We start from the raw sequence: 19,503 nt of genomic DNA, 5'->3' as shown, positions 1-19,503 counted from the left end.
AGCCCAACTGCATGATTGTATAATACTGAAGCAGTTGATGTGAAATGATTTGGGGTGTCTTTTGGACTTTGTACTACAGGTGCAGATTTTCTAATTTATGAAACATGCCTCAAGCTAAATGTATGTGTTTTCCAGCAGTCTTTAATAGTTTAAATAGAGTTTTAAACACAGGAAATAATTATGACCCAAAAATACTTGCACAAGAGTTTATAGTGTGTCGATATATACGCTCAAACTGGATGAATACATTTTAAAATATGGTTCTATTCTGATTAAAAAAATGGGGTTACACTTGGATGGTATCACATCAAGGTTTCACAATGAGCAACTCTGAAAGTTTCATGTTAATGTTTGTAATATTGCATGTTATTAAACTGGTGTGCGTAACTTCCTGTCTAAACAGGATTTCCATTTATAAACAAGCATCTTGACATTCTTTTGCTGGTAAAATAACAGATGTGTTATGTGGTTGTTAGAGTCTCTAAATATAGCATGAGAGTTGGCTGTAATAATTACATTCTGTACTATCCCGACTTCAAGCTACTCTCTTTGAAATTAATTTGTGACAAGAAAGCTTAGAGGAAAACTTCTAGAATGGGGAGAGAGGAATGCACCATCTTGAAGTATCTGTTTAATATTTGGATGCTGTATCATGAAGTACAGGTTGAAACAGCTTTACTAGAGTCATAGAGATGGACAGCACAGAATCAGACCCTTCGGTTCAACTAGTCCATGCCAAGCAGGTATCCCAAGCTAATCTAGTCCCATCTGCGAGCATTGGTCCATATCCGTCCAAACCCTTCCTATTCATATACCCATCCAAATGCATTTTAAACGTTGCAATTGTACGAGCGTCCACCATTTCCTCTGGCAGCTCATTCTATACACATACCGCCCTCTGCGTGAAAAAGTTGTCCTTTAGATCTCTTTTATATCTTTCCCCTCTCACCCTAAACCTATGCCCTCTAGTTCTGGACTCCCCGACCTAAGGGAAAACACTTCGTCTATTTATCCTATTCATGCCCTTCATGATTTTATAAACCTCTATAAGGTCACCCCTCAGCTTCTGATGCTAAAGGGAAAACAGCCCCAGCCTGTTCAGCCTCTCCCTATTGCACAAATCTTCCGACCCTGACAACAGCCTTGTACATCTTTTCTGAACCCTTTCAGGTTTCACAACATCTTTCTGATAGGAAGGAGACCAGAAATGCACGCAACATTCCAAAAGTGGCCTATCCCATGTCCTGCACAGTCGCAACATGACCTCCCAACTCAATACTCTGATGAATAAAAGAAAGCATACCAAACGTCTTCTTCACTATCCCATCTACCTGCAACTCCACCTTCAAAGAGCTATGAACCTGCACTCCAAGGTCTCTTTGTTCAGCAACATGCCCTAGGACCTTACCATTAATTGTATAAGTCCTGCTAAGATTTGCTTTCCCAAAATGCAGAACTTCGCATTTATCTAAATTAAATTCCATCTGCCACTTTTCAGTCCATTGGCCCATCTGATCAAGATCATGTTGTAATCGGAGGTAACCCTCTTCGCTGTCCACTACATTTCCAATTTTGGTGTCATCTGCAAACTTACTAACTGTACCTCTTATGCTCACATCCAAATTATTTATGTAAATGACAAAAAGTACTGGATCCAGCACCGATCCTTGTGGCACTCCACTGGTCACAGGCCTCCAGTCTGAAAAACAACCCTCTACCACCACCCTCTGTCTTCTACCTTTGAACTAGTTCTGTGTCCAAATGGCTAATTCTCCCTGTATTCCATGAAATCTAACCATGCTAACCAGTCTCTCATGGGGAACCTTGTCGAATGCCTTACTGAAGTCTATATAGATCACATATTCCTGTTGCTCTGCCCTCATCAATCCTCTTTGTCACTTCTTCAAAATACTCAATCAAGTTTATGAGACATAGTTTTCCACGCACAAAGCCATGTTGACTATTCTTAATCAGTCCTTGCCTTTCCAAATACATATACATCCTGTCCCTCAGGATTCCCTCCAACAACTTGCTCACCACCGAGGTCAGGCTCACTGCTCTATAGTTCCCTGACTTGTCCTTACCACCTTTTTTAAACAGTGGCACCATGTTAGCCAACCTCCAGTCTTCCGGCACCTCACCTGTGACTATCGGTGATACAAATATCTCGGTAAGGGACCCAGCAATCACTTCCCTAGCTTCCCACAGAGTTCTAGGGTACACCTGATCAGGTGCTGGGGATTTATCCACTTTTATGTATTTCAGGACATCCAGCACTTCTTCCTCTGTAATATGGACATTTTTCAAGATGTCACCATCTATTTCCTTACATTCTATATCTTCCATGTCCTTTTCCACAGTAAACACTGATGCAAAATACTTGTTTAGTATCTCCCCCATCTCCTGCATTTCCACACAAAGGCTGCCTTGCTGATCTTTGAGAGGCCCTATTCTCTCCCTAGCTGCCCTTTCTTCCTTAATGTTTTTGTAAAAACTCTTTGGATTCTCCTTAACTCTATTTACCAAAACTATCTCATGTCCCCTTTTTGCCCTTCTGATTTCCCTCCTAAGTATACTCCTACTGCCTGTATACTCTTCTAAGGATTCACTTGATCTATCTTGTCTATACCTGATATATGCTTCCTTCTTTTTATTAACCAAATCAGCCTTTCCGTTCACCAAACTGGAATACACTGATTCTGGACTCTCATTATCTCATTTCTGAAGGCTCCCAATTTTCCAACCATCCCTTTACCTGCAGACATCTGCACCCAATCAGCTTTTGGAAGTTCTTGTCTAATACTGTCAAAATTAGCCTTCCTCCAATTTAAAAATTCAACTTTGTGATCTGGTCTATCCTTTTCCATCACTATTTTGAAACTAGTAGAATTATGGTCGCTGGCCCCAAAGTGCTCCCCCACTGCCACCTCAGTCACCTGCCCTGCCTTATTTCCCAAAGAGTAGGTCAGGTTTTGCACCTTCTCTAGTAGGTACATCCACATACTAAATCAGAAAATGCTCTTGTACACACTTAACAAATTCCTCTTCATCATAGCCCCAGTCTATTCAATTTCCTACAGTGTGCAAACAGGCCCTTCGGCCCAACAAGCCCACACCGACCTTCCAAAGAGCAACCTACCCAGACCTATCTCCCTCTGACTAATGCACCTAACACTATGGACAGTTTAGCATGGCTAATCCACCTGACATGCACATCTTTGGATTATGGGAGGAAACCAGAGCACCCGGAGGAAACCCACGCAGGCACAGGGAGAATGTACAAACTCTACACAGACAGTCACCCGAGTCTGGAATCAAACCCAGGTGCCTGGCACTGTGAAACTGCAGCATTAATCACTGAACCACCTTGCTACCCCAATGTTTGGAAAGTTAAAATCCCCTACCATAACCACCATATTATTCTTACATTTAACTGAGATCTCCTTCCAAATTTGTTTCTCAATTTCCCTCTGAGTATTAGAGTCTATAATACAATCCCAATCAGGTGATCATCCCTTTCTAATTTCTCAGTTCAACCTAAATATCTTCCCTGGATATATTTCCAGGAATATCCTTCCTCAGTACAGCTATAATGCTATTTCTTATCAAAAATGCCACTCCCCTTCCTCTCTTGCCTCCCTTTCTGTCTTTTCTGTACCATTTATATCCTAGAACATTAAGCTGGCAGTCCTTTCCATCCCTGAGCCACATTTCTGTAATTGTTATGATATCCCAGTCCCATGTTCCTAACCATGCCCTGAGTTCATCTGACTTCCCTGTTTGTCCTCTTGCATTGAAATAAATGTAGTTTAATTTATCAATCCTACATTGTTCTCTGCTTTGTATCTGCCTGCCCTGACTGTTTGATTCGCTTCTTGTATCATGTGTACCAGTCTCAGATTGATCTCTTTCCTCACTATCTCCCTGGGTCCCATTCTCCCACCCCCTCCCCCCCCCCCACCCCCCCCCGCCCACCAAACTTACTAGTTTAAATCCTCCTGAGCAGCTCAAGCTAATCTCCCTGCCAGTATATTAGTCTCCTTCCAATTTAGGTGCAATCCATCCTTCTTATACAGATCACTTTTATCCCAGAAGAGATACCAATGATCTAAAAATGTGAATCCTTCTCTCATACACCTGCTCCTCAGCCTTGCATTCTCCTACTCTATCCTCCTATTCCTACCCTCACCAGCTTGTAGCACCGGGAGTAATCCAGATATTATTACTCTTGAGGACCTCCTTTTTAAATTCCTGCCTAACTCTCTATATTCTCCCTTCAGAATCTCAATGTGTACAATGACCTCCTGCGAGTTCCTCTCCTCCTTGAAAACAAATGTACCCTCTCTGAGACTTCCTTGATTCTGGCACCAGGAAGGCAACACGCCATTCTAATTTTTAACTGCTGGCCACAGAAACATTGTCTGTACCTCAGACTAGAGAGTCCCCTAACACTGTTGATCTCTTAGAATCCGATGCACCCCTCATTGCCTTAGAGCCAATCTCAATACCAGAAACTTGGATGTTTGTGCTACATTCCCCTGAGAACCCATCACCCCCAATGTTTTCCAAAACAGCATACTTGTTTGAAATGGGGATAACCACAGAAGACTCCTGTACTACCTGCCTCTCTTACCTTTCTAACCCATTTATGTGACTAAATCTGCAACTTTTCTTCTTTCTGTAACTGCCATCATTACACCCCCTTGCTCTTATAAATTCCTCATTTCTTCTAACTGTCGCTCTAACCAATCCATTCGATCTGATAGGATTTGCAACCAATGACATTTATTGCAGACATAATCTCAGTAACATGTAAACTCTCTCTAAACTCCCATAGTAGACAAGAAGAGCATATCATTCTACTAAAGGCCATTTTTGCTTCATTCAATCTACAAACCCAGAAAGTAGTGCTGTTTTATTCCTCTGCAAAACACTGCTCCAGGCTAACTTAGTACTTATGGCTCCTATTTTGAAGTTTAATCAAGAGGCATATCTCAATAAAACATATAATCAAGAAAGAACCCGCTTGACTCACTACTGCAGACTTACTGCAAGGCCACGCATAAAAATATTCACTTATTTGTTTATGTGCTGTGACCTCTCCCAAAGAAGTTCCTCCAAGGTTAGTTGTGATCACCTTACCCTCCATGTTCCTTTGTTCAATCAAGTCATCGAGTTTTGCATCATGAAAGCAGGCCCATTGTTTCCATGTTGATCATCACACGCATACCTATTCCAACCCATTCTCCAGCATTTGGCCTGTATCTATGGCACTTAAGTGATTGTCTAAACACTTCTTAAATGTTGTGATGGTTCCCATCTCTACCATCCTTTAATGCATTGAGTTCCAGATACGTACCACCCTCTGAGTTAAAAACCCTTCCTTAAATCTCCAGTGAATTTCCTGCCCATCTATGCCCACTAGTTATTGATGCCTCTAAGGGGAAATATTTATTCCTATCTATGTGCCTCATAATTTTGTGGACCCCAATCAGGTTTCCCCTCAGCCTTCTCTGCTCTAAGGAAAACAATTCTAGCCGATTCGGTCTCTTACCATAGCTGAAGCACTCCAACCCAGGCAACATCCTGGTGAATTTTCTTTACACCCCCTCTAGTGCAATTGCATCCTTGCTCTGGTATGGTGACCAAAACTACACACAGTACTCCAGCTGTGGCCTAACTATCATCTTGCATAGCTCTGTCATAAGCATTCAACGTCTCGGTTAATAAAGGCAAATATCTCATATGCAGCAGTTTCTTTTGAGCACCTCACTTTTTTCCATCCATTATATCTCTCTTTTTTAACCCTTGCTAGTTATCCATTGCCTTAAATTAATTTCTTTATTGAAGTGGACTCCTTTCTCATTTCTCACCTTCCTTGTGCTTTCCCTTCTCATTTTTAACTTAGCTGTCTTCTTTCTTCCTTCTTGTAACTTGCCCAGCTCACAGCTTTGGCTAATACAGTGACCTCATCTTCTCCCATGATCTCCCATGATCCAATCCTTCTCCTTTCATGCTACATCCTCTATCCTCTTCCAACCCTCACATTTTGCTGCACTCGTAAACTCAGTGAAACTGGGGAGTGGATGATGCCGCAGTAATATTAGTCACGAGTAATCCAGCGATGCAGGGAGCATTATGTAAGAAAATTCGGACTCAACGTTGAGTTCTCCAATTTCGAATAATGTCCCTTCCCATTCCCCGACTCCTTTCCAAGCCCTTCCCCTCCCTTCCACAATTGGATTAATTCCTCCCATTGATCAACCAGGTCATATACCCTCTGCCTGTCTTCATCTATCCCCACTCCACCACCCTGTCCCCACCAGCCCCTTTATTTGCAGCTCCCCCTACAACTCACCCTTAGTCCTGAAGAAGGGTTACACCCAAAACTTTGACGTCTCCACCTCCTGGTTCAGCCTGGCTTGCTGTGTTCTTCCAGCCTCCAGCCGGTCTACTACAGCCAAATAACATTTACAGCATGCAATAGACAGAGCTTAGTGACTGAGTGCAACATCATGAAGCTGTAGAAAAGCTGGAATCCGTGGCTATGAAAGGGAAACATCTCCACTGTTTGAAGTTATACCTAACACAAAGGTGGTTGTCAAATCTGATAAAATTCAGTCAACTTCAGTATTTTTAACAGTCAACACCTATCTGGTTTGATGACATTTTGGAACAGAAATGAAACAATATGACACAAAATGTATTTACTAATTTCTGTTGATCAGCAAAGAATAGTAGTTTTCTGATCATGGCCAATGTAATTCTGAACTGTTGGATTTTGGTATCTTTGTAACTGTTGATTTTGTGACCTTTCTTAATAAAAACACAGATAACCCTGAATTGGGATTTACTGAGCTGTTAATAATGGAGATGAATCCAACAGAAGAAGAAAATGAAAATCTGAATGAAGAGAGGAACAGGGAATCACAAAAATGCTCTGCGTGGTGTCAGAAGGTACACACCACGGTGTCTAATTGGATGCTCCCTGAAGACATGAGAAGTCGCTATTTGGAAAGGGCAAATTGCTTGCCTCCACCGATCTTCATTATCTCTATAAGTTTGGCTGAGGTACAGTTTACATTTCTGCAAACATAATATAACCTTTCATGCACAACTTAAATGGATAAATTCTTCATTTTGCAAATTAGGTGTTTTTCTTAGAGTTCACATTTTGGCTATGAATTGGGGCTGGCCAGATGGACTAAAATATAATTTACACAGTCTTTTATGTTCCTGTGTTTGTATAGCTAAGATATACAACATCACAACATTATATCCTTTGTTATACACCAGTAATCCAGATTATTAAAAGATGCAGCTAACATCAAAATATGTCCATTAGAAGATAAATGGACAAATGGTAGTAATCCAGCCTTAGTATTTAGCTGATTAACAAGCATTTCCAGCAATTCTTAAAACAAGAAATGCTGGAAATACTCAGCAGGTCTGGCAGCAGCTGGGGAGAGAGAAGCAGAGTTAATTTGTTTTAGTCAATGACCTTTCATCAAAAGTGGAGGTATGGCTTAAAATGAGTCTTGATGGGTAGCTGATTGCACATGAGAAGGGAAATAGGAACCAGTGAGGATTAAGAAAATAAAAGAGACATGAGGAGACATGATGGAGAGAAGAGCAGCAATTCTAATAGCTGGGAATAGCTAGAAATGACAGTGAATTAATTATCTAATACAACAGCAAAATACTGCAGGTGCTGGGAATAAGAAATTAAAACAAAAAATGTTGTTCGGGGAAAACAACAAATGCTGGAGATCACAGCAGGTCAGACAGCATCCATGGAGAGAGAGCAAGCTAACATTTCAAGCTGAAATGACTAGGTGAACTGTGAAGGGGGCAGCATTTATACAGTAATTGGGGTGGGGGAAGGTGTCAGGGTAGTGGGTGGAGAATGCTGGGTCAGAAAAGATGTTGATAGTTCAGATTAAATTATTGAAATGTGAGAATGGCAGAACAATGGTGTATCTCTGCCAGACTTGAAAGGACAGATAGTTCCCCTGGGATGGGGGGAGGGGAGCGAGGACATGATAACAAGCTAAAAGGGAAGAAATGATTCATAAGGTGTTGAACTGAAGTCCAGAAAGCTGCAAGTCCCTAGTCTGAAGATGAGATGCTGTTTCTCCGGTGATTCGCTGGAGCACTGCAACATTCAGAGGATACACATATGGGCATGTGAGCAGTACGCTGTGTTAAAATGACCGGCTATGGGAAAGTCATGGTCACACTTACACACAGACAGGAGATGCTCCACAAAGTGGTCACCCACTCTGTGTTTGGTTTCTCCAATGCAGAGTAAGCCATATAGAGTGCATTGAATACCACGTGCGAGATTGGAGGAGGTACAGGTGAAATGCTGCTTCACCTGGAAGACTGTATAGGTCCGAGGATGGTGAGCAGGAAAGAGTGAAGGGGCAGGTGTTGTACTTTCCACAGTTCCATGGGAAGGTGCCGTGAAAAGGGGGGTTATTGTTGGTGGTTGTGGAATGGATTAAGGTGTCCCAGAGGGAACGATCCCTGTGAAATGCAGAAGGAGTCAGACACACTATTGTTCTGCGATTCTCACATTTCAATCACTTAATCTGAACTATGAAAATCTTTCCCCCACCAGCAACCTTCAAACTATAGTATGAATGTCATCCCCTCCACATTTCACTTCAGCTCTGATGAGCTGCCAGAGGAAATGGTGGAGGTTAGTACAGTTGCAACATTTAAAAGGAATCTGGATAGGTATATGAATAGGAAGGGTTTGGAGGGATATGTGGCAGATGCTGGCAGGTGGGACTAGATTGGGTTGGGATATCTGGTGGCATGGATGAGTTGGACCGAAGGATCTGTTTCTGTGCTGTACATCTCTATGACCCTATAAGAGTCATCCAGACTCATAATGTTAGCTTGCTCTTTCTCCGTGGATGCTGTCTGACCTGCTGTGATTGCCACCACTTGTTGTTTTCAGTACAGGTTCCAGCATCCACAATAATTTGCTCCTAAATGTCATTCAGGTCATCTGTAGAGAGGAACAGTGTTGTCATTTTAATTAATTGACCTTGCATCCATTTCAATTTCTGATTTATTGATTCTACAATATTTTGTGTTTTTATTCTGGTGATAAATCTTTCAATTTACATTAATTTATACTGAATATAGAACCTTTTATATTGACAAGCAAAAGGACTTAAAAATAGAAAATATTGCCTTACCAACATGAATCTTCAGTTACCAACTCTTTGAACAAGGCTTTGGTCATTCCTCCAAACCTCTCTAATTGTCATCTTATTTTATATGTCAGTCAGCCAAAATAGTTTGAATATTTTTTATGTGATAGATGTTAAATAAATGCATACATTTGATTTTTGCTTCTTTCATTTGATCTGCAAAGTCAGTACCCTAGACATGTTGAAATAATGGCCAAAGATGACAAAGACCATCTCTCTCATGGTGAAACTAGTGAAAGTGACCTGAAATCACAAGTCCCAGCCCCAGACATGGCACTTCTGATTTTGCAAGTGTGGGTGTGAAGTCAGTTCGGGTTCTGCATGTGTTTTTAATGGAGGCAGCTGACCACGTAAAACACCCAGCTGCCTCCATTGAAGTGGGACTTTGGCATCACTGTAGTGTGGAACCTGAAGATTAGAGCAAATCTAAACTTTATAGATTAATTTGGATAGCCAGAGTACACCAATGGATGTGATATTTGCCCAGCTTTGGAAATGTTTTGTTTTGGGGTGCAGGAGGTTTGTGAAGGAGCCTTAGGAGGGTCTCAGGTATCCTTTGGGATTATTGGACTGTTAACTGTAGAGGAAGAAGGCTGAACAGGCATATAAACTTCTTGGAACTGTAGAGTTTAAAGAAGGGTCAAACTCGTCAAAAACTATCAAGAAGCATTTATATGAATGAGAGTGCTTTCTACAAAATAGAACTTTAACTCATAGAATTTCACTTTTTCTCCTGTGCACATAGTTATTAATGCATAGTAGGTGGTTTAACATGTTGGGTTGAAAAGGAAGGGCGTAACAATGAGACGACATCAGCTGGCACTAAGTGGCAGAAAGTGGGAAATGATTACAGAGGCATAAGTTGGTATAGGTGGCACTGGGGAATGGGTAAATGGCATTGGATGACATAGATTGGCATGGGTGAGGCATGGGGTGTGCCTAGGGGTGAGGAGTGAGGACTAGAGGAATGTTTTAATGATTTTTTTGTTTTAGGTTTTGGACATCCTTAAGGCAGGCTTTCTACCCTCCCCACTCAGAAACTGGCACCTTCCTGTGCTCTTCCTGTGTTGCCCAGTCTGACTCTATGTACCTGACCTGTGAAAATAAGTTGGAGCCGTTAACTCCTATTCATTTCAAATTACTTTTTCCAACTTTTCTATTGTGCAGTGCAACTTTGTCAAATGATTTATAAAATCTTGTATGTCGCCTGCAGTATGATTTTTTACTTTGGCTTTGTGCTTTAATGTTCATGCTGCTCTATATAGGAAGCCCCTGTAAAAGTTAAGGCACCTCAGTGGGACCTATGCCTCAACTTCTGAAAGATAGTACCCAATATCCAACATTCAGAATTATTGTGTTAGTAAATTCACCAATGTAGAAAAGTATAGCAACTGATCAGCAGGACCTTAAGACCTTTGGATACCCACATAGAATCCTAGGATCTGGAGAACCATTGTTCAAAAATAAATGCTAAAGAGATTGCGATTTTCAGACAATTGGTCCTTTTGAAACTGTCTTCCCTATTACTGTTGTAAAGATCTAGAGGTTGACATCGCTATAGAAAATCCTTAGTCAAGGAAAAATATGCAAAACGCAAATGCCTTTTGCGTGGTGTAAATGATATTTTAGAAATATATAATAAAAAGCATTTTGAGAAATGAGAACACTTTGCGAAGAAATTTTAAATATGAGAGTTTATTTGAGTTATGCAGAACAATACTGTGGGTCCACATTTTGCCTTCAACTTCTGAACTTGCTGAAAGGAATGTGAAGAGTCAGAGCATTTCGGCTGTTGTTGTTTATGGTAGCCTGATTTGGTTGAGATATTTCACAATTATTAACACTATTTTTACCAACAATGCACTTACAACTGCATATATTTCAGTGACAGTTGTATTTCCATGCATAAAACTGGCATAGCAGTACAGTTTATTGCTGAGCATATCCTCCAATGATATTAAATAAAATAAGGTTGATTTAACATGAGTTAAGAAATCTATCACTCATCTTTGCAGAAGAAAACACAAATAAAACTTTGGCTGGAATCTTATAGGGCTCTGAGCTATGGTGAGATATGTGGCAGAATCATTTGAGAAGTTCAGCAAGGCCCACCTCGACATCAGGATCATCTCATGTCTTTTTTTATGCAACTGCCAGGCATTCAGGTGGGCTTCTCACTGGACAGCAGCGAGTTGCCAACTAGGGGGATCATTGCTTGTCCAATACCTTGTTAACAGCCCAAGTCACCTCACTAATAAAAAGCTTTCTATCGTACCAAATGCACCAAACAAGCTTGGTATTGAGTAACTTCAACATGGGAATCAGAGTGAGTATATGGTGACTGTAGCTCACCATTTTCTTCAAAGGACCTCAATATTGGACTCAAGGCACCAACATCTCAGGGTACGCTCAGCAGACACTGGCCACACTCACCTCATATTCGTGGACATTAGCACCAAACTCTATGAATCCACATTGCACATCTTTAATCCATGTACAGGATGATTCCTCACTTTGTGCTGCAATGGCAGGTATCATTGTAAAGCTGCTGCAAAGAACACTGTGCACTCAGGGACATAAGCCAGCTCACAGATTGGACGAGGCTGCATCTCTGGGTTTGTTGCTCACTGACAGAGTGCTCACACACTCCAAGCCTAGCTGGATGCGTGCAGCATCACTGCTTTGCTTTAGCATGCATTGCCTACACAGCCAGGGCTATCAGGCCTACATTATTAGTATCTTACCTTGCCATTTAGTGCAGACACAAAGGCAAGAAGTTTGTCATGACTGTCAGCAGGCCTCAGTCAAGACAAAGGAATGCAGCCTCCAATACCAATCCAGGGGCTTTGAGATGTTCAGTCAGTCACATGAGTTTGTCATAGTTAGGATACTGTCCACATAATGGGTGAGAAGCCAAATGACAGGGAGCCCGCCACCTATCTTGACTCTTTCTGTCCTGTTACGGCCTACGTGCCTTCGGAAATAAGGGAGAGGGAGGAAATATTGGAGACAAACTGCGTATTGGCACAGCCATCCAGGTGGAGAAATGTGAGTGAGTAGGCGGTGCTAAGGCATGTGAGATAGTGGCATCGTTGGATTTGGAGATGGATGACAGCAAGTGAGGAAGATGTTGCAGGCAATACTGAGGCAACAAGCCTTCATAAGTGGTGGGTAAAGTAGCAGAGATAAAGTGAATGGGAGGGATGAGGAAGAAGATGAGCAGGGTGAACAGAAGTTGAACACTTAGGAGTGGAGAAGAAAACTGACCTCCTTCCTACAAGTGCTGACCATTTCTCCAGATGGCTGAGACTGCTCTAATATGTGTGACAACCTCAGATTAGATTGGCATGGTCTGGTGGCATGGGAAGGAGGAAATCCGACCTCTGCACCCTCCTATCTAGGGAGACCCTGGGTCCCCAGGCTGCAAATTATCCCGGTGTTCCCTGTGGAAGTGTCGAGAATTGCACAACAGCTCCGGAATGATAGTGCTTGTATGGGTGCCCATTTGGCTTTTAAAGATCATGTGGGTGTGAGGAATGACAGTGTGCTCAGGGATATCCTGTCAGTGGCAAGCATTCTGGGAATAGGGTGTGTTAAAGAGAGATTGGAATCAGATAAGAGGGACACTATAGGGTTGGGGTAGGTATTTAATGAGCCACATTTGGTAAGATATGGTGAGAAACATTCCAAAAGACTTGATGCAAATCACTAAGCCAATACATGTACAATTCAGCCCACAGACTAGTGAATTGACAAAGAAGCCAAATTTAGTTCAAATTATCTCACAAATAATTGCATGTTGCCGAAGTTGGGTAATTGTAGAGAGGTGTATTGTTTCCAAATTCATTGAGCTTGAAATGCAAAAAGAAAACTTGAGCATGAATTCCAGTTATATTGTTGTCCAATTTCTCCTTTGACCTGTTGTGACAGGAACAGTGTGAAGACAGTAAGGGCTTGAGCTTCTTCCTAATTATCCCCCTCATTCACCAAGTGGGCAATTGTCAGGAAGTGATTACTTTTGTAGTTGGCAGGATGTATTAAGTTTGGTCATGTAAAGGAACTGCAGGTCAGTTTTCCACCATGGGCACACACTGTTCCAAATGAAAATAAAGAAAAAAATGAAGCTGCATTAAAAGAAAACTACCTGTAAGTTTCCTTAGTGACCTAGAATGCCTCTTGGTGTCATGTGAGATCTGATTCTTGGATTCGGTGTACAGATATACAAACTCTGGATCTCTGACTGATACAAGAAGTCAAATCACCCTGCCCATCACTTCGTAGGAAATCATTATTCCTTCAAAGTGTAGCAACTTTACCTTGACATTGATTAAATTACTTATCTCATTGTATTTTCCAGCTGGCTGTTTTTATTTACTATGCAGTCTGGAAGCCTCAGAAACAATGGATTACCTTGGACACAGGGGTGTTGGAAAGTCCATTCATTTACAGGCCAGACAGGAGACAAGAAGCATGGAGATTTATCTCGTACATGCTAGTGCATGCTGGGTAAGTGTTTCTTACACAAAAAAAAGCAGGAAATATCTGGAATTGGACCTCAATAGTAATTAGCTTTAGTTTAAAAGCCAAGTGGTCATCACAATGACAAGTACCATATGACACACTGAGCTATTACTGATGAAATTAGCTGGCTGCTGTCATCTGTGGAAATGAAAGAGTATTACAAATTGCTTCCCTGTCAACGCCTAGGGAGAGAAGATTAGATATTCAATATTTTATTCAGGTGGAAGTAAATTTAAGGGTGACAACACTTCTTTAGATAGCTGTATAACTTGTACATGTCTGTAGCAAAATACTGTACTATTGTGAAAAAATATATAAGTAACATTGGGTTTTAATGGTTGTTGAATTATTATAACTTATGATATTATATTTCTACCAAAAATAATCTACCAATTTGTACACTTGGTAACCAAGCTGCATATCCTGTGCATAATTGCTGTGGAATAATTTAACTTGCTGTTTGATTGCACTAAACACTATGAGCTAACATTTATGTGGGTTTTGATTATCAAAATAAAACTGTTCACTCTGATCTCACCTTTACTGGGCATGACCTATGCTTTGCATTGCACAGTCCTTTACAATTGCTACGTACCTCATATGTATACATCTCAAATGCTTGCGTTTACCTGTTTATCCCTGCATGGTAAGTTCCATTGCACACCTACGCAGCTTAGAGAGAATGTTGAGCCTGACTCAAAGTCAAAAATGACATAACACCAGGTTATAGTCCAACAGGTTTATTTGGAAGCTCTCGGAACGCTGCTCCTTCATCAGGTAGTTGACAACCTAGTGTTGGAAGCTAGTGCTCCCAAATAAACCTGTTGCACTATAACCTGGTGTTGTGTGATTTTTAACTGTGTACACTCTAGTCCAACACCGGCATCCCCAAATCGAGTCTGAATCGTTTTCTGACATAACTGGGCTTGAATTTGAGGCCAGTTGGCCAGCTGTTAAAATTTAGAAAAGATGTTATAACTTTCAATGTTGACCCGTGTAGAATTTCCTGCTGATAAGGATATAATTGGCCCAATAGGCTTACAGAGCCTCTTTGGAGTTACCAAGATGTGGTACCATTCTTAATCCCATTCCCACACAGTTCTGAGTTTCACTCCTTTCAATGGTGCCTTAACATTGGCTGATTGGTTTGCTGTCACAAGGCTTTTTACATTTAGAGAACAGTGAAATAATACAAACAGAAAGCTTTCATTTCAACATATCACCATCTTTTTCAGATTGGATTATTGGAAGTATGTTAAACATAAATTTGATTGAGAAAAATATTCTTTTGGTTTAAAGCTCCTGCACCACCAAACTCACTTTTTCACCAATTCACAGAAATGGAGCGAAAAATAGCAGAAAGCAAGAGCCTCCAGCAATGCCACTGACTTTTTGAATTTGAAAATATGAAAAGGCATGCATGTGTAATCAAATCATTTCAATAGAGTGAGGTAAACATCCTGAACATCTATGAAATCTGGCTAAACAGATCCTTATCTAGAAAAGTATTCTGCAACTAAAATATAAAATGCATGAAATCCACTGTAATGAAGGATGACTTTGCTGTTTGGAACCATGAATGGCTAGTGGTTTGCCTGAACACAATGCAGTGAGAATCAAAGCATGTTTGTAATGGCAAAGACATCTTCCTCTGGATTTTTTTTTAGATTAGATTAGACTTACAGTGTGGAAACAGGCCCTTCGGCCCAACAAGTCCACACCGACCCGCCGAAGCGCAACCCACCCATACCCCTACATTTACCCCTTACCTAACACTACGGGCAATTTAGCTTGGCCAATTCACCTGACCCGCACATCTTTGGACTGTGGGAGGAAACCGGAGCACCCGGAGGAAACCCACGCAGACACGGGGAGAACGTGCAAACTCCACACAGTCAGTCGCCTGAGTCGGGAAATGAACCCGGGTCTACAGGCGCTGTGAGGCAGCAGTGCTAACCACTGTGCCACCGTGCCGCCCATGGATGTGAACTCAACTAGGATAACAACAATGTTGCTTCCACCATACATTAATCATTGTGAAGTTGGCAAAAGGCATGTTGACAAATCTCTGGAAATAATCTGTTCACTTTTGTGTCTGCAGTGTCCAGCACATTATAGGGAACCTGGTTATGCAACTTATTTTGGGAATTCCATTAGAGTTGGTTCACAAAGGTCATCGGGTTGGGCTGGTCTATCTTGCAGGAGTAATTGGAGGTAAGTTAATTTTACGGTTTCATGATCCTTTTAGATGCCATTTCCAAACAATGGGATTAACATTGAGGAATTGTTTTGCTTTAGGAGGGAGGGTAAAATAAGCCTATCAAAGAATGTCAGGTTGAAGTTTTCACACACTAATTCATGGTGTGTCTGTGTGAGTAATGTTGTGTGCTATCCGTTTGCAATGTTTTTTCTATGTGGGTGTCTCCGTATAATTCCAAACTTGTTTGAACATTTCCAAATCTAACTTAGAATAGCTACTTTTAGAGAAACTTACACTTGCTGCTACAGTGTAACTGTCCACATTGCAGGAGGAAATTCATGTTACAAATTGAAAGACTTTCCTATATTGTAGTGGTTCTGTTCGCCGAGCTGGAAGTTTTAGTTGCAAACGTTTCGTCCCCTGGCTAGGAGACATCATCAGTGCTGTGGAGCCTCCTGCGAAGCGCTTCTTTGATGTTTCTTCCGGTATTTATAGTGGTCTGTCCTTGCCAGTTCCGGGTGTCAGTTTCAGCTGTCCGCTGTAGTGATTGGTATATTGGGTCCAGGTCGATGTGTTTGTTGATGGAGTTTGTGGATGAATGCCATGCCTCTAGGAATTCCCTGGCTGTTCTCTGTCTGGCTTGCCCTATGATAGTAGTGTTTTCCCAGTCGAATTCATGTTGCTTGTTGTCTGAGTGTGTGGCTACTAGGGATAGCTGGTCGTGTCGTTTCGTGGCTAGTTGGTGTTCATGTATGCGGATTGTTAGCTGTCTTCCTGTTTGTCCTATATAGTGTTTTGTGCAGTCCTTGCATGGTATTTTATACACTACATTAGTTTTGCTCATGTTGGGTATTGGCTCCTTTGTTCTAGTAAGTTGTTGTCTGAGCGTGGCTGTTGGTTTGTGTGCCGTTATGAGTCCTAAGGGTCGCAGTAGTCTGGCTGTCAGTTCTGAAACGCTCCTGACGTATGGTAGTGTGGCTAGTCCTTTTGGTTGTGGCATGTCCTCGTTCCGTGGTCTATCTCTTAGGCATCTGTTGATAAAGTTGCGCGGGTATCCGTTTTTGGCGAATACCTTGTATAGGTGTTCCTCTTCCTCTTTTCGCAGTTCTGGTGTACTGCAGTGTGTTGTAGCTCTTTTGAATAGTGTCCTGATGCAGCTTCGTTTGTGTGTGTTGGGGTGGTTACTTTCATAGTTTAGGACTTGGTCTGTGTGTGTTGTTTTCCTGTGTACCCTTGTGGTGAATTCTCCGTTCGGTGTTTTCTGTACTATCACGTCTAGGAATGGGAGTTGGCTATCCTTTTCTACTTCTCTCGTGAATCGGATTCCTGTGAGTGTGGCGTTGATGATCCGGTGTGTTTTTTCTATTTCCGTGTTTTTGATGATTACGAACGTGTCATCGACATATCTGACCCAGAGTTTGGGTTGAATTTGTGGTAGGGCTGTTTGTTCTAACCTTTGCATAACTGCCTCTGCTATGAGTCCCGAGATTGGTGATCCCATGGGTGTTCCGTTGATTTGTTCGTATATCTGATTGTTGAATGTAAAGTGTGTAGTGAGGCACAAGTCCAGTAGTTTAAGTATGCCGTCTTTGTTGAAAACAGGAGGCGGAACCTATCAACAAAGACGGCATACTTAAACTACTGGACTTGTGCCTCACTACACACTTTACATTCAACAATCAGATATACGAACAAATGAACGGAACACCCATGGGATCACCAATCTCGGGACTCATAGCAGAGGCAGTTATGCAAAGGTTAGAACAAACAGCCCTACCACAAATTCAACCCAAACTCTGGGTCAGATATGTCGATGACACGTTCATAATCATCAAAAACACGGAAATAGAAAAAACACTCCGGATCATCAACGCCACACTCACAGGAATCCGATTCACGAGAGAAGTAGAAAAGGATAGCCAACTCCCATTCCTAGACGTGATAGTACAGAGAACACCGAACGGAGAATTCACCACAAGGGTACACAGGAAAACAACACACACAGACCAAGTCCTAAACTATGAAAGTAACCACCCCAACACACACAAACGAAGCTGCATCAGGACACTATTCAAAAGAGCTACAACACACTGCAGTACACCAGAACTGCGAAAAGAGGAAGAGGAACACCTATCCAAGGTATTCGCCAAAAACGGATACCCGCACAACTTTATCAACAGATGCCTAAGAGATAGACCACGGAACGAGGACGTGCCACAACCAAAAGGACTAGCCACACTACCATACATCAGGAGCGTTTCAGAACTGACAGCCAGACTACTGCGACCCTTAGGACTCATAACGGCACACAAACCAACAGCCACGCTCAGACAACAACTTACTAGAACAAAGGAGCCAATACCCAACATGAGCAAAACTAATGTAGTGTATAAAATACCATGCAAGGACTGCACAAAACACTATATAGGACAAACAGGAAGACAGCTAACAATCCGCATACATGAACACCAACTAGCCACGAAACGACACGACCAGCTATCCCTAGTAGCCACACACTCAGACAACAAGCAACATGAATTCGACTGGGAAAACACTATTATCATAGGGCAAGCCAGACAGAGAACAGCCAGGGAATTCCTAGAGGCATGGCATTCATCCACAAACTCCATCAACAAACACATCGACCTGGACCCAATATACCAACCACTACAGCGGACAGCTGAAACTGACACCTGGAACCGGCAAGGACAGACCACTATAAATACCGGAAGAAACATCAAAGAAGCGCTTCGCAGGAGGCTCCACAGCACTGATGATGTCTCCTAGCCAGGGGACGAAAACATTTGCAACTAAAACTTCCAGCTCGGCGAACAGAACCACTACAACAAGAACCCGAACTACAAATCTTCACACAAACTTTGAACTTTCCTCTATTTCTTGGAAACAATTGATTTCTGTCTCAAGGACATATGAAGACCATAATATTAACCATCTGATACCACACAATGGATGGAAAAGGGTTGCACGAAACCATCAAAAATATAAGATGTGACTGTGACCTACCCTACATGCATTGCTGTTTGAAGCAGAGGCAGATATTGGGTGTCTTGATTATCTGCTCATGGGGAGGACTTTCCATCATTAAAATATCAGACTTTCATAATGCAATTGCATGTCTAATTTAGAATCAACTGCTGCTTAACAGGCTTCCAAGGCAGTGGGAAAACTCAGCAGTGAAACTGTGCTGAGAATGATAGAGACTTGCATAGGGTGCTCCAAGGTCAGGAATTCTAATCTCAATGCGTTCAATGTGCAAACTGTTTTCTCAATTCGCTATGGGTAATAGTATGCAGGAACACTTGTTGTGAAAGATGTATTTGTACAATGTGAAGATGATTTTTCCACCAAAAGTATACTTTCTTTATATAGTTTTGGTAAGTATATTAATAACAGTTCAAATTTGACACATCGTAACAGTGCAGAAGGAGGCCCTTCAGCCCATCACGGCTGCACCAACTCCCCAAATGAGTAATTCATTTGTAACCCTGCATTCCTCCTTCTCAGATAACAATCTAATGTCCTTTTGAATATTTC

The 19,503-nt window shown here is 41.7% G+C and overlaps 1 protein-coding gene across 2 annotated transcripts in view; it reads left to right on the top strand.

Annotated features, from left to right (window-relative positions):
• rhbdl2 (rhomboid, veinlet-like 2 (Drosophila)) overlaps positions 1 to 19,503 on the top strand; it is an 84,422-nt gene that overhangs the window by 48,049 nt on the left and 16,870 nt on the right. For both annotated transcript variants that reach the window (XM_060847493.1, XM_060847492.1), the window contains exons 2-4: positions 6,833 to 7,071; positions 13,585 to 13,733; positions 15,850 to 15,962. In XM_060847493.1, the coding sequence (XP_060703476.1) occupies positions 6,868 to 7,071; positions 13,585 to 13,733; positions 15,850 to 15,962 (466 nt within the window). In that variant the 5' untranslated portion in view covers positions 6,833 to 6,867. The remainder of the gene's footprint in view (positions 1 to 6,832; positions 7,072 to 13,584; positions 13,734 to 15,849; positions 15,963 to 19,503) is intronic.

Source organism: Hemiscyllium ocellatum, chromosome 30, assembly GCF_020745735.1.
Source record: "Hemiscyllium ocellatum isolate sHemOce1 chromosome 30, sHemOce1.pat.X.cur, whole genome shotgun sequence".
Taxonomy (NCBI): domain Eukaryota; kingdom Metazoa; phylum Chordata; class Chondrichthyes; order Orectolobiformes; family Hemiscylliidae; genus Hemiscyllium; species Hemiscyllium ocellatum.
This window is presented reverse-complemented; position numbering and strand designations above follow the sequence as displayed.